The sequence below is a fragment of the Dama dama genome, chromosome 13, assembly GCF_033118175.1.
Source record: "Dama dama isolate Ldn47 chromosome 13, ASM3311817v1, whole genome shotgun sequence".
Taxonomy (NCBI): Eukaryota; Metazoa; Chordata; class Mammalia; order Artiodactyla; family Cervidae; genus Dama; species Dama dama.
The window spans coordinates 49,413,123-49,435,164 of NC_083693.1; the positions used below are offsets into that span (position 1 = coordinate 49,413,123).

The following is a 22,042-nucleotide window of genomic DNA, read 5'->3' on the forward strand; positions in this document are numbered from 1 at the left end:
TAGGGCTTTTGCCAAGATGGCTTCAGCTCCCACCAGCTATGGCAACACCACCACTAAGCCAATGGGGTAAGTATTTTTAATAATTCTGATTGAATAAGTCTAGTACTCCAGCCATCATTGGACTTTTATGCCTTGAAAACAGTGTGCAGAAAGTTTTCGTTGTGATATAGAACAAATGTCAGCATGCTTTTTGGCTTCCTTAGGTAGGTTAAATTCTAATTTTAAAATGTAAATTAATGTATTGTACATGGTAGGGCTTTGTATGCTTCCTTGTTAAGACATTATGTTTTTCATTTTCAGAAGATACATGAATTTCTATCAGTGTTGATAATACAGACATTCAAGACCTCACTTCTAGATGGAACTAGGCATACTGCTAAATGACAGAGAGGAAGTACTCAGGGCTGGGTGTGACTTCTCACCCCCAAAAAATCCTGTACAGTATGTGTGATTTTCAAAGGAGATGAACAAAGTGATTCTAACTGCTCTTTTCAGTACCACACTGGCTTCAAATTCCTAGCTTATTTTTTGGAGCTTAGAACAGAAGCATGAAACTGAAGGAAAACAGGTTTACCCTAGCCCCACTCTGAGCTGCTGATTTTAATGAAACAATTTCCAGAAAACAAAAGCACTTGGCCTAAGGCAGGAACATGTAAGCGCTTGGCAAAATGAATCCAGCTGGCCTCACCTTCAGACAGTGCTGTGCGGGTTACCACTGTTACTCCCTCAGAGTTACCTGGTACCTGGGAATCACCTCAGGACTAGTCAGTCCAACAGAGATTATGTTCTCTTGTTTCTGTTAAAGAAATGATTTCCACCCTGCCCATCTCTTCATTTCAGAGGGGAAGAGGACAGGATAGGGAAAATGAAAATATATTTGGAAACCTACTTCCATGTATTTAATAAAATAGGCTTTCCAGTTTTCTGTCCTAAAACCTTACTGAATCTTAAAAGCCTATTAGATTTCTTATGAACTTTGTAGTTGAGGATTTTAATAAAATGTGTTATAAGAAAATCTTGGATGATTTGAAGGCCTTCCCTAGCCTAATATCAAAATGCAAGATTTCCATTCTGTCCCACAAAATACCCTTTGATTCCACATAAAAGACTTTTTGAACCACAAATAGAAAACCAATATGGTAAGTCATTTGTGTTATTTTTGTTGGTAAAATACAGGCACTGGATGTTCTTACTGAGTTGAGGTAAAATTCATCAAGCATTTTGTGCTTAACATTTTTATATGATAGATTTTGTGTATGGGGCAGCTGAGTGTACAGTGCAGGACTAGATCTAGCAGCTGTGATACAGAGAATATTGTAATTTCTGACCTATTCAGAAACTCCCAGACATACATGTTGTCAATATGTCAGTGTGTTTTGAACTCCTAAAGCGAGTCATTCTTAGTGTCTTCGTTAAATTGAATATAGTTGATTTACAATGTTGTGTTACTTTTTGCTGTACAGCAAAATGATTCAGTTACACATGTATATGCTTTTTTTAAATTTTCTGGATTACTATCTTTAATACATTGTTTTAATATTAAGACAGTCGGGAAATTGAAGGAATTCTCTTTAGCTAATAATTTGCCTAAATATTGATATGTAGCTAAGTCTTAGCAATTAAAATGTTCATTTTGAGGATAGCACTCTAGTTTTACATCTTATTGATATTGACTAGTCAGAATGTTTTATTACTGTTTTACTGTTAAATAAATTTGTGGCAGTGATATCCATGGAAGTTAGACATTCTCAGGTCACTTCTGTTCAATGAAAGCAAAGGTGGTAGGCACAATGAGCTTCATCAGCATGTGTTGGGTGATCAGACACGTATTTCATCTGTAGTTAATCCCAGAGATAATTTGTACTGAGTGCAATGCTCTTCTTTTGCACCTAGTCTGTTATCACGAGTCATGAATACAGGATCACAGTTTGTGATGGAAGGAGTGAAGAACCTGGTATTGAAACAGCAAGTAAGTACAGCTGTTAGAAAATACACGGGTAACTTTTGAATATAAATGTTAACAGGTTGGTTGCTTAGCTAGAGCAGCTTCTAGATGTATTCAAGGACAAAATTAGGAATAAAATGAAGTCAAGGGGGTCCTTTACTGGTATTTTCAAGAATATGAGAGTATTTTACATATATAATTCAGAACTCTATAATTTTACACTTTTTTAAAAAATTTGTTCTTACTACGTTAATGACATTTTGATTTCCTTTATCAGGATTGTGAAAATATGTTAACTGAAAAACATTGCACTTAATCTTAAAATAATGAACTATTACATAAATGCATATCATTTGAGTTTTAACATATATTAGAATATTAAGTTAATAGTCTAAAGGCCTGTGTAAATTAAAAGTATTTTAAATAGAATTTATGTTTGGGAATAATGCAATTATAGCTTGATTTCACATTTCATTTTGGAATAATATTTTTAAACATAAGACTTTAATGGTGTTTGTATTTCTGTTGTTTTTCTGTTATTCTAATATATAGATATTTCTGCTTCAGAGTGATCATTAATTGCTTTGGCTTCTTTTCAAACCAAACTTGTTTTTAACTTTTTGTTACGGAAATTTTCAAATACACATTAGTATGTCAAGCTCTCCTGAACCCTTCACCAAGCTTCAGTACTCAACATGGTGCCATTCTTGTTTCATCTTCCCCACTCAGATTTTTTTATTTCTTTTTAGGGATATTTTAAGGCAAATCTGAGATATAATATTTCACACATAGATACTTCAGTTTGTGGTGAGAAGGATTTCAAAGGTCAATTAAGAAAAGAAATAGAGTATCAGTTATTCAGATCTGAATACTGTTTACTTGTTTTCGGAATAAACTAGATCTTTGGTTCTCTGAACTTCTTCCACACTTTTTATTTTTCTTACTATATTTACCTGTGGTATTTTGTATTGATGTTGTTTATATTTTCTTTTTTTCCCACTTTTATTGAGATACAGTTGACATAAATCATTTTTTGTTTTGCTTTTTAAATTTGTTTTTGTCTGTGCTGGGTCTTCGTAGCCACATGCAGACTTTCTCTAGTTGCAGTACATGGGCTTCACATTGAGGTGGCTTCTCTTGTCGAACATGGGCTCTAAGGCATGTGGACTTCAGTAGTTGCAGTAGCCAGGCTTTAGAGCGCGGATTCAGTAGTGGAGGCACACAGGCTTATTAGTTGCCCCGGAGCATGTGGGAGCTCAGTTCCAAACCAGGGGATCAAACCCATATCCCCTGCATTGGCAGGCAGATTCTTAACCACTGGACCACGAGGGAAGCCCCAACATGGATTGTTTTACTTCTTGATGGCAAGAAATTTTTTTTTTCCTGTCTTTGAATTTTCCATAGCAGTGTGCCTTAAGTATTCAGTTTTTGTCTGAATAAGTAAATAACATTGTATTGTAAAAACCTGTAGTGTTAATGAAGAACAGTGAAAAATCTTAATTTTTTAAGATTAAATTAAAAGGCTGATTATTTCCTAACTTTCCTTCAGAGACATTCCAGATTGCATTGCTTTCTAAGTACTTGGGAACACTTTGTAGCTTAATTATCCCTCTTGGGAATTATTTTCAATCCTTCCCCTCTGCGTCTCTTCTGGTAAGAGGCCACTATTGAATACTTAATCCACTTTCTAACTAGTTCACAGTACTTCTGTGATTCAGTTTATCTTTATTCTCTTGGACTGCTAAAGGTGCAAAGGCATAAAAACAGGAGGTTGGACACATTAGTGACTAACTTCTTACAGTTGAACCTGCTGCTAATTTGAACCTAGCACTTGTTAAAAAAGAAGTTACTCACGACAGTTGTTAAAGTACAGTAAGGCAGACTTTATTCAGGGGGACCACTGTGAAAGACCAACGTTGGGACCACTGCAGTGGGGTTTTGAAATCTGGGAAAGGGATTGGGCTTAACTCCAAATACATCAGGGAAAAATGGGAAATTAGAGCTCAGTAGCAGGGTGTAGGTATCGGTGGGTGGAAAATTACTGAGAGAAAACATCAGAGCTAAAGGAAGATTCTGGCTAAACCAACCTAATGAGATTCTTGATGAAGGCAGGCTAATGTAATTGGACATCTCCTGAGAGGTGGTAAAAGGTGAGGAAACCGAAAAGATATCAAGGATGGGAAGATACCGAGGAGATGTGGGTTCTGGCTATAAACTGACGTAGCAGATTTCTTTCTAAAAGTGGATAATGCAAAGATGGACACAGATGTCCAAAAGTCAAGGCCCAATTGAAAAAGAGTTTGAAGAGCCTCATAAAAGAGTAGAGTCTTGTCTAGGAGAGAATCTAGTCATGCCACTCTGCTTATCATCAGCTATGGACAGAGTGATTTTATATGTGAGACAGGAGGAACCACTAGTTTCTAAGATTATGTCCGACTTTTGTCAGACACACTGGCTATTGTGTGAGTTTGTTGTTGTTCGGTTGCCAGGTTGTGTCCTACTCTTTGCCACCTCATGGACTGGAGCACACCAGGCTTCCCTGCCCCTCACCGTCTCCTGGAGTTTGCCCAAGTCCATGTCCATTGAATAGGTGATGCCATCCAACCATCTCAGTCTCTGTCACTCTCTTCTCCTTCTGCCTGAAATCTTTCCCAGCATCAGGGTCTTTTCCAGTGTCAGTTGTTTGCATCAGGTGGCCAAAGTTTTGGAGCTTCAGCTTCACCATCACTTCCAAAGAGTATTCAGGGATGATTTCCTTAAAGATTGACTGGTTTGATCTCTTTGCTTTCAAAGGGACTCTTAAGAGTCTTTTCCAGCTCCATGGTTCAAAAGGATCAATTCTTCGGTGCTCTGCCTTCTTTATTGTCCAGCTCTCACATCTGTACATGACTACTAGAAAGACCATAGCCTTGACTATATGGACCTTTGTCGAAAAAGTGATGTCTCCACTTTTTAACACAATGTCTAGGTTTGTCATCGCTTTCCTTCCAAAAAGCAATCATCTTCTAATTTCATGGCTGCAGTCACCATCCCCAGTGATTTTAGAGCCCAAGAAGAGGAAATCTGTCACTGCTTCCACCTTTTCCCCTTGTTTGCCGTGAAGTTTTGGGGCCCAATGCCATGATGTTAGTTTTTGTAATATTTTTTTAAAATTCATCTGTTCTTAATTGAAGGATAATTGCTCTGCAGTATTGTGTTGGTTTCTACCAAACATCAGTATGAATCAGCCACAGGTATACTCATGTCCCCTCCCACTTGAACGTCTCTCCCACCTCCCACCCCATTCTGCCCCTCTAGGTTGTTACCAAGTTGGGTTTGAGTTCCCTGAGTTATACAGTAAATTCCCATTGGCTATCTTGTAATACTGGGTTTTAAACATGCTTTTCCACTCTCCTCCTTCACCCTCATCAAGAGGCTCTTTAGTTCCTCTTCACTTTCTGCCATTAGAGTGACACATATCTGAGGTTGTTGATATTTCTCCTGCCAATCTTGATTCCAGCTTGTAACTCATCCAGCCTGGCATTTCTCATGATGTGCTCAGCATATAAGTTAAATAAACAGGATGACGGTAAACAGCCTTGTCATACTCCTTTTTCAACCCTTAACCAGTCAGTTGTTCCATACAGAGCTGTAACTACTGCTTCTTAACCTGCACACAGGTTTCTCAGGAGACAGGTAAGATAGTCTGCTATTCCCCTCGCAGTGGAAACAGTGGCTGACTTTATTTTTGGGGGCTCCAAAATCACTGCAGATGGTGATTGCAGCCATGAAATTAAAAGACGCTTACTCCTTGGAAGGAAAGTTATGACCAACCTAGACAGCACATTAAAAAGCAGAGACATTACTTTGCCAACAAAGGTCTGTCTAGTCAAGGCTATGGTTTTTCCAGTGGTCATGTACGGGTGTGAGAGTTGGACTATAAAGAAAGCTGAGCACTGAAGAATTGATGCTTTTGAACTGTGGTGTTGGAGAAGACTTGAGAGTCCCTTGGACTGCAAGGAGATCAAGCCAGTCAATCCCAAAGGAAATCAGTCCTGAATATTCATTGGAAGGACTAATGTTGAAGCTGAAACTGCAATACTTTGGCCACCTAATGCGAAGAACTAACTCATTTGAAAAGACCCTGATGCTGGGAAAGATTGAAGGCAGGAGAAGGGGACAACAGAGGATGAGATGGTTGGATGGCAGCAGTGACTCAATGGACATGAGTTTGGATAAACTCTGGGAGTTGGTGATGGACAGGGAGGCCTGGTGTGCTGTGGTCCTTGGGGTTGCAAAGAGTCAGACACAACTGAGCAACTGAACTGAAGAGATTTCCACCGTTTGTTATGATCCACACAGTCCAAGGCTTTAGCGTAGTAAATTTCTGGAATTCTCTTGCTTTCTCTGTGATCCAGCGGATGTTGGCTATATGAGCTCTAATTCCTCTGCCTTTTCTAAACCCAGCTTGAACATCTGGATGTTCTCAGTTCACGTACTGCTGAAGCCTAGCTTGAAGGATTTGAGCGTAACCTTACTAGCATGGGAGGTAAGGGCAATTGTCTAGTGGTTTGAGCATTCTTCAGTGCTGCCCTTCTTGGGAATTGGGATGAGGATTGACCTTTTCCAGTTTTGTGGCCACTGCTGGGTTTTCTAAATTTGCTGACATAATGTGTATAGCACGTTAATGGCATCATCTTTTAGGATTTAAATAGCTCTGCTGGAATTCTATCACTTCCACTAGCTTTATTGGCAGCAGTGCTTGCTGAGGCCCACTTGACTTCAGACTCCAGGATGTTTGGCTCTGAGTGAGAGACTACACCACTGTGGTTACCTGGGTTATTAAGACCTTTTTTTGTATAGTTCATCTTTCCATCTCTTGATCTCTTCTGCTTCTGTTAGGTCTTTACCATTTCTGTCCTTTATTTGGCCCGTCTTTGGATGGAATGTTCCTTTGATATTTCCAGTTTTCTTGAAGAGATCTCTATTCTTTTCCATTCTTTTGTTATCGTCTATATCTTTTCAGTGTTCACTGAAGAAGGCCTTCTCTTGTTTCTCCTTGCTATTCTCTGAAACTGCATTTAGTTGGGTGTACCTTTCCCTTTCTCCCTTGCTTTTCACTTCTGTTCTTTCCTCAGCTATTAGTAAAACCTCCTCAGACAACCACTTCGCTTTCTCATATTTCTTTTCTTTGGGATGGTTTTGTTCGCTGCCTGCTATGCAGTATTGCAGACCTTTGTCCATAGTTCTTCAGGCACTCTCTTTACTAGACCTAATCCCTTGAATCTCTTTGTCACCTCCACTGCATATTCATAGGGGATTTGCTTTAAGTTGTACCTGACTGGCCTAGTGGTTTTGCCCACTTTCTTTAGTTTAAGCCTGAATGTTGCTATAAGGAGGTGATGATCTGAGCCACAGTCAGCTCCCATACTTATTTTTGCTGACTGTATAGAGCTTCTCCATCTTTGGCTTCAAAGAATGTAATCAGACCGATTTTGGTATTGACCATTTGGTGATGTCCATATGTAAAGTCGTCTCTTGTGTTGTTGAAAAAGGGTGTTTGCTGTGACCAGTGTGTTCTCTCTTGGCAGAATTCTGTTAGCCTTTCCACTGCTTCATTTTGTACTCCAAGGTCAAATTTGCCTATTACTTCAGGAATCTCTCAACTTCCTACTTTTGCATTCCAATCCCCTATGATGAATAGGACTTTTTTTTTTTTTGGTGTTCTAGGAGGTCTTCTAGGTCTTCATAGAAATGATTGATTTCAGCCTCTTAGGAATCAGTAGTTGGGGCATAGACTTGGGTTACTGTAATGTTGAATGGTTTGCCTTGGAAATGAACTGAGATCATTCTGTCATTTTTAAGGTTGCATCCAAGTACTGCGTTTTGGACTCTTTTGTTGATTATGAGGGCTACTCCATTTCTTCTAAGGGATTCTTGCCCACAGTAGTAGATATAATGGTTATCTGAATTAAATTCACCCATTCCCATCCATCTTAGTTTATTGATTCCTAAGATGTTGATGTTTACTCTTATCATCTGCTTGACCATGTCCAATTTACCTTGATTCATGGACCTAACGTTCCAGGTTCCTATGCAATACTTTTTCTTTACAGCATCGGATTTTACTTTCCTCACCAGACACATCCACAACTGAGTGTTGTTCTGATATGACCCAGCCTCTTCATTCTTTCTGGAGCTATTAGTAGGTGTCCTCTGCTCTTCCTCGGTGGCATATTGGAAACCTTCTGACCTGGGGGGCTCATCTTTCTGTGTCATATCTTTTTGCCTTTTTATACAGTTTATCTGGTTCTCACAAGTAGCATGTAGGAGTGGTTTGTCATTCCCTTCTCCAGTGGATCACGTTTTGTCAAAACTCTCCACCAGGACCCATCTATCTTGGATGGCCCTACATGGCTCGGCTCATAGCTTCATTGAGTTATGCAAGCCCCTTTGCCACAACAAGGCAGTGATTCATGATGGGGATTGTGCAACTATGTGTAGTTAAATTTAGTTTTAAGGAGAATTCATATTTTTCTGTTGGAAGGAAATCCCAGTAGTAAAATTCCCTAAACAAAGGAATCCTTTCACAAATAACTGATAGCATGGAGAAATTACAGGCTTCAATCTTTTAAATGACCATATATACTCTTTGAACTTATTACCTTAGAGTCACGTGATGTACATCCCTAAATAATGCCTGTAAGAAGTATATAAACTGATTCACTTAAATATTTCTCTTGTGCTAACAATTTGTTTTCTTTGAAGTTTGTGAAATACAAAAACAGATTATCCTCTGTGACCTCAAATCTTCCTGTTCTTAACATTGCATGTAACATACTGCTTTGATATAAGCAGTTTTTCATTTACAGAAGTGAAATTTGAAATGATTTGTGGTTACCTGTTTCTACATCACATTTCTGTCACCACTGCTAGGAGAGAGCCAGGCCAGTGTTGTTCTTTTTTAGTAGATGTTCACAAGACTTTTTAGGGTCAGAATTCAAGGAAATATTCACTGATTTGGGGGACATTGGTTATTGATAGGGGGATAGTGGTTCATTGTAAATTTGAAGTAAAAATAAAAGTATTACAAAACTAAATTCAGTATTTTTCAACAAAATAGAAGATATTCAAGGGTATATAACTAGGTTTTAAATGTTAGTTTTTCTAGGTGAAAGTATTCATCTCTGATTTACTTCTGTATGATAGATTACTAGAATTGAATTATGGAATCAAAAGGGTGAAAATTTCTAATTGTCCTTGGTAAATATTACCAAATTGCTGTTCAGAAAAGATGTACCAGTATGCAGTGATTTACAGTGCTTGTTTCTGTACATCCCTCCCAGACCTGAACCTGTGTGTATGTGTTGGTGTGTAATCTTTGTAAAGTCAGTACTTTTATTTATTTTTTTTTTAATTCAGTACTTTTAAAAAGTCTCCTGCTCTGGAAATATTTAAACACATAGCCATTTTTAAAGTTACACTGTCCTAATGTTTTAAAATTTAGAGGAACTGCTACAGGCTTTAAGAGATCTGCAGCAGGTTGGGAACTGAGAAAAGAGACATCAGAGAAGAATACTGGTAGAGATGAATTCCTTGTTTCATGCTTGTAAAATTCTAATTTATGCCTCATATCTCTAAATACTGGTTTGGATTTTTTATATCTGAATAAACATTTTAAGTTATAAAAAATACAGATAGAAATGATAGGATGTTTTGTCATGTCCAGTTTTCTAGGTTGCTTATAAGAGCTTTTTATACCTTTTTGTTTCTTGGGCAGCAGAAATTTTATGCATCACAAGTATCAGCTATCACATAAAACCATTGGAATGATCTTTGCAGGTTTGGAATATATTTATGTGAGGATGGTTATTCAGTTCAGTCACTCGGTCATGTCCAACTGTTTGTGATCCCCTGGACTGCAGCACTCCAGGCTTCCCTGCCCATCACCAACTCCCAGAGTTTACCCAAACTCATGTCCATTGAGTCGGTGATGCCATCCAACTATCTCATCCTCCGTCGTCCCCTTCTCCTCCTGCCCTCAATCTTTCCCAGCATCACGGTCTTTTCAAATGAGTCAGCTCTTCACATCAGGTGGCCAGAGTATTGGAGTTTCAGCTTCAGCATCATTCCCTCCAGTGAACACCCAGGATTGATCTCCTTTAGGATGGACTGGTTGGATCTCCTTTCGGTCCAAGGGACTCTCAAGAGTCTTCTCCAACACCACAGTTCAAAAGCATCAATTCTTCGGCACTCAGCTTTCTTTGTAGTCCAACTCGCATATCCATACATGATCACTGGAAAAACCATAGCCTTGACTAGACAATTGTACAAGAATGTAATGATGAATAGTATATTGTTGTTGTTCAGTCTCTCAGTCATGTCTGACTCTTTGTGACCCCATGGACTGCAGCACTCCAGCCTTCCCTATCCATCACCGCCTCCCGAAACTTGCTCAAACTCATGTCCATTGAGTCAGTGATACCATCCAACCATCTCATCCTCTGTCGTCCTCCTGCCTTCAATTTTTCACATCATCAGGGTCTTTTCCAATAAGTTGTCTGTTTGCATCAGGTGGCCCAAGTATTGCAGCTTCAGCACCCGTCCTTCCAATGAATATTCATAACTGATTTCCTTTAGGATTGACTGGTTTGATCTCCTTGCAGTCCAAGGGACTCTCAAGAGTCTTCCCCAATACTACAGTTCACCACAGAAGCATCAATTCTTTGGTGCTCAGCCATCTATATGGTCCAACTCTCACATCCAGACATGACTACTGGAAAAACCATAGCTTTGACTATACAGACCTTTGTCAGCAAAGTAATATCTCTGCTTTTGTGCTGTCTTTTAATGCTACCTAGGTTTGTTGTAGCTTTTCTTTCAAGGACCAAGCGTCTTTTAATTTCATGGCTGCACTCACCGTCTGTGGTTATTTTGGAGCCCAAGAAAATAGTCTGTCACTGTTTCCATTGTTTTCCCCATCTAATTGCCATGCAGTGATGGGACCAGATGCCATGATCTTAGTTTTTTGAATGTTGAATTTTAAGCCAGCTTTTTCACTCCTCTTTTACCTTAATCAAGAGACTCTTTGGTTCCTCCTTGCTTTCTGCCGTTAAGAGTGGTGTCATCTGCATATCTGAGTTTATTGATACTTCTCCCAGCAATCTCAGTTCCAGCTTGTGCTTCATCCAGCCCATGATGTACTCTGCATATAAGTTAAATAAGCAGGGTGACAACATGCAGCCTTGCCATACTCCCTTTTCCCAGTTTGGAACCAGTCCATTGTTCTGTGTCCAGTTCTAATTGTTGCTTCTTGACCTCCTTACCAGTTTCTTAGGAGGCAGGTAAAGTGATCTGGTATTCCCATCTCTTTAAGAATTTTCCACAGTTTGTTGTAATGTGAGGCTGCATAATTTGAAACTCTTCTGTTTCACTTTGACTTGTTTACTAAAGTAGTACCTCTTTTAAAAATGAATTGACAACAGATAAATTGCAAGCAGTGAAATTCAGTAGATTAAAAAAGACATAAAAGCAGTCACCTAATTGCAATATATAGCCCTTATTAAGATTATAATTTGAACAGGGAAATGTAAGAAGTAAATTTATGGCACAAGAAAAGTTTGATACTAACTGCATATTCAGCTGTATTAAGAAATATTTGTTGATTATTTTAGGTGCAGTGGTAGTCTTACAGGGCTGTTTTGTTTTTTTAAGAGTTGTTCTATTTTAGAGAGATATACAGAAACGTGGTTGTTCAGTCCCAGTCATGTTTGACTTTTTGCGACCCCCATGGTCTGCAGCATACCAGGCTTCCCTGTCCTTCACTGTTTCCTGGAGTTTGCTCAAACTGGTGTCCATTGATGAGATGCCATCCAGGCATCTCATCCTCTGCCGCTGCCTTCTCCTTTTGCTTTCAATCTTTCCCAGTATCAGTGTCTTTTCCAGTGAGCTTTGATGCTCTTCACATCAGGTGGCCAACCTGTTGGCGCTTCAGAGTCAGACCTTCCAGTGAATATTCAGGCTTGATTTCCTTTGGATTGATCTCCTTGCAGTCTAAGGGATTCTCAAGAGTTTTCTCCAGCAACACAATTTAGAAGCATCAGTTCTTTAATGTTCAGCCTTCTTTATGGTCCAACTCTCCCATCTATACATGACTACTGGAAAAACCATAGGTTTGACTATATGTATCTTTGTCAGCAAAGGGTTGTCTCTGCTTTTTAATACACTGTCTAGGTTTTTCATAGCTTCCCTTCCAAGGAGCCAAGCATCTTTTAATTTCATGGCTGCAGTCACTGTCCACAGTAATATTGGTGCCCGAGAAAAGAAAATCTGTCACTGTTTCCACTTTTCCCCTTCTGTTTGCCATAAAGTGACGGGACAAGATGCCATGATCTTAGGTTTTTGAATGTTGAGTTTCAAGCTAGCTTTTTCACTTTCTACTTTCACCTTCATCAAGAGACTCTAGTTCCTCTTCACTCTCTGCCTTTAGAGTGGTATTATCTGCATATCTGAGGTTGTTGATGTTTCTCCTGGCAGTGTTGAATCCACCTTGTGATTCATCCAGCCCAGCATTTCACATGATGTCCTCTGCATGTAAGTGAAATAAGCAGGGGGCAATGTACAGCCTCATTGAACTCCTTTCCCAGTTCTGAATAAATCCATTGTTCTGTATCTGGTTCTCATCATTGCTTCTTGACCCGCAGACAGGTTTTGCAGAAGACAGATTATTGCCAAAATGATTTGATATTGGGGGCTTGTTTTAAAACAGCCTAGGAAGTGGGGAGTAGGTGAGAATACAAATAAAACAAGAATTTGTTTTATTAATAATAATTATTGAAACTGAATGATGAAAGATTGGATGTGTTTTATTCATCCATGTAATCTTGTTTCTTTATTCTATTGCCATTAATATGCTATGGCTTGGAAAAAATATACCACTTTATATATTTTATTCTTTCCTCATCTGTAAGATGGGGATGTTGGATTTACTGTGTAGATCCCTTCTGATTAGAATTTTAAACTTTTCCAGTAACTGAAATCACAAAATACAACTATGATCATAAAAGCATTTAGGATTTTTAGAAATTAATTTCTCACTGTATTTTCTTCTCTAATGTTCATATATTTGAAATTTGAACATTGTAGAAATGGTGATCCTTAATTTAGGATATTCAGGTGCTTGGGACTCTGTCTCTCCTATATATATATATATATATATATATATATATATATATATATATAGGGAAGCCTGGTGTGCTGGAGTCCATGGTGGTCACAAAGAGTCGGACACGCCTGAGCGACTGGACTGAACTGAACTTAGATTATAACGTTTTTCATTCTATTTCTGAAACAGTTCCCCAAAACAATGAAAAATATGCTTGTTGTTGTTCAGTCGGTCAGTCGTGTCCAACTCTTCGCGACCCTATGGACTGCAGCACTCCAGGCTTCCTTGTCCGTTACCCAACTCCTGGAGTTTACCCTAACTCATGTTCATCAAGTCGGTGATGCCATCCAACTATCTCATCCTCTGTCACTTCCTTCTCCTCCTGCCCTCAATCTTTCCCAGCATCAGGGTCTTTTCCAGTGAGTTGGCTCTTTGCATCAGGTGCCCAGAGAATTGCAGCTTCAGCTTCAGCATCAGTCCTTCCAGTGAATATTCAGGTTTGATTTCCTTCAGGATTGACTGGTTTAAAAACATGCTTGGGAATTTTTTAAATAACGGGCTTTCATATGAGTAAATCTCATTTATACCTCTTTTATTGATGTACACAGTTGTTTTGTGTCTTTAAGATGAGTGAACAGACCATCTGCTGAGTGAAGAAAATTATATGGTTTTGTTATGCTGTTAGCTGCCACAGTTCAGTTATTTCAATTAGAATTTTAAGGATGGGCTGATGGGATTTTTTTTTTTTTTGCAGTCCATGGGATTGCAAAAGAGTTGAACATGACTTAATGACTAAACAACAACAGTAATTACCTTGTATATAAATTATTATCAATATAAGATTGATTCTTTAAGTCACTAACTCAAGTCTTCACTTAGGCTAGGTAGAGCATTAGCTGGTGACAGAGATCTCAGAAGTTGTTTCCTGAACTACTCTTTCTTAGACCTTTAAAGACACTGTGTATTTCTTTTATCATTCTCTACACTGGAAGTTTTCCTTAATGTGTGACAGTCTGTGAATATTGTATAGTATGGCAGTGGCTGATGACCTTTTCAGTGTTACCTGGTTGTAAAGGCCAAACAAAAACATAAAGAATAGTCTCTGGGCTCTTAAACATTTGAACTATTCTGCTAGAGAGAAATTTTTCTAGTGTTTTTTAATGACCTGTTCACTGGTAGGCTTACCTTCAGATATAGCAGAGCTATTAAATACAAAGTAAAATTTAATTTTTACTTTTATGCTAAATGAAATATTCAATTTTCCAGTTATTTTTGCGAATACAATAAAAGTAATATGACTCATGGCTTTACCAATTATATAAAATCTTTAGTGAATTTTTCTCCATTGCACATACCTAATAACATAGTACAGTCCAGAGTTAAATGTAAATTAGAGAAATAGATATAAAATTAATTTTAGTAACATGTTACAATTTATAATGTCGCCTTGCTCCAGAATTCTTTTATTATTTCTTCCTGTTTTGTTACAGAGCACTTCATCTTTTGTTGGTATTACTAAGAATAAATATGTAACTATAGTTTTCTTAAAGCATTTTTAAGATTTAAATCTGTACCCAGTTATTCTTTAGAGAAGGGTATGATTTAGGTTTACATTCATAAGTGAACAAACTCAAGTTTGTTTGAAAGAAAACTTAAAAGGTACAATTTTGAGCTACCTTTTTTCAAATTCTAAATAGAATTCAGGAAGTACATTCAGTCAGCTTGAACATTTGGTGCTTGTGTTTATATTAAGGAGTTCCTGGCCAACAAAACTATCAAGAGTATAGTGAAATAACTTTAATTTTACTTGCCTAAGATTATCTTAAAAGATTTTTACTTGCAAATCTAGAAAAAGAAAAAAGAAATGCATATTTTCTGTCTGGGCAAAGCACAGTTTTCCTTAGTGATAGTCCATTTTAATAATAGTAAAATGTTTTATGACCTAAAGAAAGTAAAACTTGTGAAATAGTAATGTGTTATCTACAATTATGTGAATAATGAGATTTAAGGTTGCCTCCATTTTATGAAATCTCCAAGATACAAGATGAGTCCTTCCAGAATATTCTCTACAGTTCACAAAGGAAATACAGTTCAAAATGGGCAGAACACCATTCCAGTAGAAATGAACTTTGAATAGGCATAATAGTCACTTAGAAAATTTTTTGTACCTGATGTGTTATATTCAAAGTAATGGTTCAAATGGTCAGATTGAAATACAACACATGTACACCCATGGCAGATTCAAGTCAATGTATGGCAAAACCAATACAATATTGTAAAGTAAAATAAAAATAAAATTAAAAAAAAGAAATAAAACAGTACAATTTCTTATCCCAGTGCATGTAAGCATGTCAAGAGGCAATCTTCTGTCAACACCAGTATTATACATTTCATATTCAATGTGGAATTTGTTCTGTAAGAAGACAGTGCAGTATGTCACTGAAAATTTGGAATCTATCCGAGGCAAAATTAAAAGTTGTATATGCATCCATTTCTCCATTTTTATGAAAGAGCACAAGTATCTTTTTTGCTTGAAGATTATACATTAGAAATGAAAAGCTGTTAGGTCATTTAATCTCATATATTAATACTTTTGTGAACTATGTACTGTGTTTTTAAAGAAACTTGAATCTATAGAAAGGAAATGAAAAATGGAGGCAGGGTTCTTAAAAACTTACTAGTATTAAAAAAGCAGATATCCAACAAAGTAAAAAGCCCAAATATATATTTGTCCTAAACCTAGATACACCTACACATTTTTTAAGATTACATTTGGAACCTTGAGTAGTGCCAAAGGTATTTACATCTATGACCCCATTCATAGAATATTTAATCTTAGAATATGTTTAATTGAAAGGTAGACATACTGAACTATAGAATGATTAGGTTGTCTTGTTACTAAAGAAGAATTTGATGTGTCATTTCTTCTGATATTTAACAAAATACTCAATGATTTCTTCCACAGAATCTACCTGTTACTCGTATTTTAGACAATCTCATGGAGATGAAGTCAAACCCTGTGAGTAGCATATAACATTCTACTTGTGAATTCTTGAGCGTACCAAACTACCTATACCAAAGGTGATAAACTCAGTTTGTTGTGGGCTTCATCACAGCAGAGTGCATGAGGGAAAGGAAAGAGTCCACATCCTCAAACAGCATTTTTTAGCCATTATTGCAGATAAGGGGAATTGGTTTCTCAGCTACTGCATCTGCTCTGGCCAGCTCTCATGCAAAGTAAATGTAGATCATATCCTATATATATCCTAAGGAGCAAGTTTCTATAAATAAAATAGAACTAGTAAGCATCAGTTGGTATAATATGAAAAGTACCAGACCAGTTTAATTTTATGAAATTAAATTAGGATAGGAGTGCATAGTAAAAAATTGAAGAGCATGTGTTCAGATGGCACTAAATTCTTTTGGGCTAAAAAGTAAATTGAAATTGATGAAGAGATAAATGAGTAAATATTGTTAGCATTTACTTAAAGAATGGGTTTTTGAGCTGTTTATAATTCAAGAAAGAAATGTAAAAATCATCACAATCTGGTTTCATAAAGCAGCTCATCATGTTACTGTGGCAACTGGAAAGAGAGTGGTTGTCTGGAATAGATCAGAACCCTGGTTTGGGTTGATCTGGGTCACTGTAGACTTGGCATCAAGACTTAGGATACCAGGCTGAGAAAAGAGTAAGAACAGAATCTTCAGATAATGTCATTATTTCATATTTGTTAAAACATGATTATAATAACATTAAAAAAAATAACAAAAACAAATTTTAAAATCTGTCCATGTGAAAACAAAGACACAGTATTATAGAAAAAAAGCTCAGTAAAGGGCAGTTGCAGTTATGAAAGGAAAGAGAAAAGTGTCTATAATGATAAGCTAAAAAAGAGTAGATTTTTCTAGAATCAATACAGAGAACATAGTAGACAATGTAATAATAATAGACTTTGTTATTACTGCATTCTAGAGTATATGAAGGATATGAATAAATGAAGACTACAGAATATATGAAGGAATGCCTTCATATTGCATTGTCTTGAAAAGCCTTAGTGAAGTATATATTTATGATTAATGCATTTGTGATTGTCTTTAGAGAATAGTACTTCATAATAGGCAGTAGGTTTCTGGAAGATGTTATCCCAAACAATTATAAAGATTAAAAATATAAATAAATGCAAAACTTTAGATGCCAGATCCACATTTCTGCCATATGGATGGCTAAATTATGGGTCTTATTCAGATGTGTCTCCAAGTTCTATAAATTCATTTATCAGTTCTAGTGACTTTGACTTTATAACCGAAGGCACATTACCACAGGCAGATATTTTTTAATTAATTAGAAAAAAGTAAAAATTTTTCTACTTTAAAAGCATTTTTTCACCCATCTGTTAGGTGAAACAGATGCCTGCACTATCTCTTATCCCTGTCTTGTTCCCATATTGAAAAATTGATTTGGAGGCATTGAAGACATTAACAATGTGTACAAAGTTAGACGTGACTAATCATCTTGAATATGTTGTATCTGAAAAGCTTTAAAAATGCTGTAACCTAATTCTAGATGCATTCACTTACATTTACTAAGTGATCTTTGATTTGTCTTGATTGAGTAAAATGAAAGGGGTTAGGCAAGATACCAGATAGGTTTCATCTACCCTTGTACATCTGGGTAGTAGTGGTTTCCTGGAGCAAAGTGTTGAAGGATTATGGCACTGCATTTGGTTTTGGGCCTCCTTGGTGGCTCAGATGGTAAAGCGTCTGCCTGCAATGTGGGAGACTTGGGTTTGATCCCTGGGTCAGGAAGATCCTCTGGAGAAGGAAATGGCAACCCACTCCAGTACTCTTGCCTGGAAAATTCTATGGACAGAGGAGCCTGGTAGGCTACAGTCCATGGGGTCGCAAGGAGTTGGACACAACTGAGCGACTTCACTTTCACTTTTGGTTCAGGGAGAGTTGTGTGATTGATTAGCACTGGCCATCACTGAGTGCAGGACTAGATAGTGATAATAGTACATAGTTGGTCATTGATCACCTTTGGGTAGGTTCATCCAGAAAAGAATAAGAAAACATTGCAGAAAAGAATGAGTTCCTTTGGGTGTTTGTGCTTTGGAGGGAGAAGGAGATAGAGATTAGGAAGTAATGACATTATATGCAGTAGAGCAGTACTTTCTAAATCTTTAATATCAAGATATTATCTTTAATATCAAGAAGCTAGTTGATTATGTAGTATAGAGGCCAGCAACCCCTTATCCACAACTTCTGAAATCCAAAAAGATTTTGTATAACTCATTTGGTGGCAAAACCTAACCTTAACTCATATTGAGGTTTTTATAGTTTATCATACTTTATGTTAATATTCATTTGTTTAGCTACAGAAACATTACCATGTTAGATGATGGGGTGCTGCCCACTGGGAATACTACATTATATACAGTTGTTATGCATGATATTATCTATCTACAGTTTTTTAAATTCAAAATTCCAAAATATATCTAACTCCAGAGGTTTCAATTATAAAACATTTGAACCTGTATTAGGTATTCTGCACATTCAATAAAATCATGGACATATAATAATGTAATAAAATTCTAAAAGCAAAAATACTTAAGTGCATTAGCTTATAAAACAGATATATTTATTTTTCTCAATTATTAAGTATAGTTCCCTGTGCTATACAATAGTTTCTTATTAATTTACATATAGTAGTGTGTATATGTTAATCCTAAACTACTAATTTATCTATTACCCCCACCCCCTCTTGGTAATAACCATAGTTTGTTTTCTGTGTAAAAACAGGTATACATTTGAGAAGCAGCGTGCATAGTGGTTAAGTGCTGGGGCATTGAAACCAGACTGCCTGGGTTCAGATCTGGAGTTTCCACATTTGTCATAAGACTTTGGGAAAGTTAGATAAACTCTCTGTATCCCAGTTTGCCCATCTGAAAAACATGGATAATAACAACTACCTCAAAAATGATATTCTAAGAGAAATTCCATAGTCATGGTAAAGTTCTCTATTTTTTTAAATAGGAAACTGATGACTATAGGTATTTTGATCCCAAAATGCTACGGGGCAATGACAGGTAAGCAGCTCTTGTATAATTTGTTGTATGTTTCCTCATTCCCACCAAGAATGGAAATAACTTTTATTGATTTTTTTGTTATAAATCAGTAATTGCTTATTATTAAAAATTCACACTGTATAGAAAACTAGCAAGTAAGTAATATGTAGAATCTCTTTATCCAGAAGTAATCACTGGTAATTATACTTAACACGTTGATGCTTTTCCTTCCAAGTATATATACAGAAAAAAAAGTACTTTAGATGCTTGTTGTTTTTAATGAAATGATGAGGGTATTACAATCTTATGTGTAGAAAAGGAGAATTTGGATAATTTGTGTGCTTTTGAATGAATAATTATTTTGGACCAAATGATGAGAACTTTATGTTGGATACCAGTTGTCGGTTTTTTATTTAACTCATCCATACAATCTATGCCCCTGGGGACCATTGCTGTGAATCCTTCTTTTTGGCAGTGAAACATTCTGCAAATAATTTCTGTATTTTGTGACAAACGTGGTGTGGTAAGATATTAACTTAATTCTAGCGGTTTGATAATAGTGTATAAAATACAGAAAGAAGGATAAAATTAGCAGAGAAAAAACCTTCACGGAGGGATGGTCTTTAGCACCAAAACTTGGGTGAAGCTTCTTTATTGTCTATATCTTATATTTGGGATCTTTCGAACTTTGATTTATCCCAAGCTTTCAAATCTTTGTAGATAGTCAGATAATCTAGTCACTAAAAAATTGATTATTAGATTATTTGGAAACATAAAAGTTTATTCTCTTTTCTGAACTTAACCAGAAATAATACCGGCATTGCGAAAGAAGCTGCTGATAGCAGCTGCAGCTGGTAGGAAAGAATCTGACAAAAGAATAAATTATAGAAGGAAGAGGATGAGGAGTGACACTAAGGGGTATGGGGCTTCTTTGGTGGGTGATTAAAGTGTTCTAAAATCAGACAGTGGTAATGGTTGTACAACTCTAAATATACTAAAAACCACTGACTGTACACTTTTAAATGGGGGGTTTACAACACATTTGATGTTCTCAGGCTTACATTTTTTTCCTTCCTTATATTTCTATCGGTAGATACATTTTGCTTCTTAGAAACTTCTGAGAAATTCTTTGTCTTCCCTATATATAGTTTATTCATGATAATGAGAAGGAATGTTAGGAATGTTGATAAGACACAGAAACACAGTTTCATTTTTAATAGACTCAGCTTTCTCCTGAGCTTTCATCACAATTAGATCTTGGTTTTTAATAACTGGTAGTGCAGTGCTCTCTTAAGTCTCACCTCTCCTCATGTCTGCTCTTAGAGGAACTTAAAGCACTCTAGAAGGAAGTGAAAACATATGAGGTGTTAGGCAGCTCCTGGCCCCTTTTCTGGAATTTTCACCCAGCTCACAGAAATGGGGAAAAGATGGAACTGTGGAATCAATCACTGAATCATTGAGCAGTTATAATAGCTCTATCCCCTTGGTTGAGATTTTCAAAAATGGCTTGTGAGAAAAACCTAAGTTATCTTTGTTTGTATAGCCTATTTTAGCAATCAAAACAAATATATACTTGACCCACAAAAGCTTTGCAAATATCTTTATTAAAAGATCTCTTAGACACCAAGTATTTTTGAAATAAATATTAATATATAAAGAAGTTACAGAAAAATACAGGTCCCTTCTTTCATCCCCCCTTTCCTTCCTAAATTGTTATCCTTGCCATACATGTGTTTGCATAGTTTTTTCACAAATGTAGATACCCACAAACTATAATCTGCCCAGTGTGCTAAAACTTTGCACATAATTTACCACTAAAGTGGGCTTCCCTGATAGCTCAGTTGGTAAAGAATCTGCCTGCAATGCAGGAGACCCCAGTTCAATTCCTGGGTCTGAAAGATCTGCTGGAGAAGGGATAGGCTACCCACTCCAGTATAGTCCATGGGGTCGCAAAGAGTTGGACATAACTGAGTGACTTTCACGCACCACTAAAGCATATATTTTATCAATTTACCTTATACCCAGATTTCCACTCCTCGTGGGAACTACTAATGCTCCATCTTTCCTATTCCCTCCCAGTCTTCTCCTAGAATTTTAAAGTCAACAGGTTGCCTCGTTCCCTTTTAGACACTGAGATATGTACCTCATCTAGCTTGTTCTCTGAATCCCACTTAAGAAGAATTGTAAATACACAGATAAAAATGCATGTGTGTGTGTATATATATATTTCCCATGCCTTTTTATCCTTAAGCTTTGGGTGAAATTTTCAGTATGGGTTTTTTATTGTTTGTTCTTACAGCTCAGTTCCAAGAAATAAAAATCCATTCCAAGAGGTAAGTTCATATAAAAATTCTCTGTCCCTAAAATGGAAGGATGAAAAGGTGAACCAGCAGTCTTGAAGGATATCTTTGTCCTGTGGCTTTACGATGATTACTATACCGCAGTCTTGATAAATCCAATCCTGTGTACTGAAGATTCATTATAAATAACAATAAATTCAAAGATGACTTTTAGAAAAAGCCCTTTGGATTTCTTTGGTATTGTTTAATTGAAAGATGAGGTTTAATTTCCTCATAATTGTTTCTGAAAAATCTCTACTTCATTTTAATACCCAATAAACATTAGAAATTTATAGACTTTTAAAAAAAAATTAATTTCTCTATCATTGAAGGAGCATCAGGCACTTAGGTTAAAAAAAATACTAACTTAGCAAAAGTTGTGGAATAGGCTCCAGACTAAAAGCCATGTTGCTTGAGAGCTAAAATATGGTTCTGTTTGTTTTAACTTATCTATTTTCTTCTATTTGCATTTTTAGGCAATTGTTTTTGTGGTGGGAGGAGGCAACTACATTGAATATCAAAATCTGGTTGACTACATAAAGGTACATTT

The 22,042-nt window shown here is 36.7% G+C and overlaps 1 protein-coding gene across 1 annotated transcript in view; it reads left to right on the forward strand.

The window, feature by feature from the left end:
* SCFD1 (sec1 family domain containing 1) overlaps nucleotides 1-22,042 on the forward strand; it is a 113,003-nt gene that overhangs the window by 81,968 nt on the left and 8,993 nt on the right. Inside the window, exons 18-23 of the mRNA XM_061159074.1 lie at nucleotides 4-66; nucleotides 1,894-1,969; nucleotides 16,054-16,107; nucleotides 19,122-19,174; nucleotides 21,453-21,486; nucleotides 21,969-22,034. Coding sequence (XP_061015057.1) covers nucleotides 4-66; nucleotides 1,894-1,969; nucleotides 16,054-16,107; nucleotides 19,122-19,174; nucleotides 21,453-21,486; nucleotides 21,969-22,034 — 346 coding nt within the window. The remainder of the gene's footprint in view (nucleotides 1-3; nucleotides 67-1,893; nucleotides 1,970-16,053; nucleotides 16,108-19,121; nucleotides 19,175-21,452; nucleotides 21,487-21,968; nucleotides 22,035-22,042) is intronic.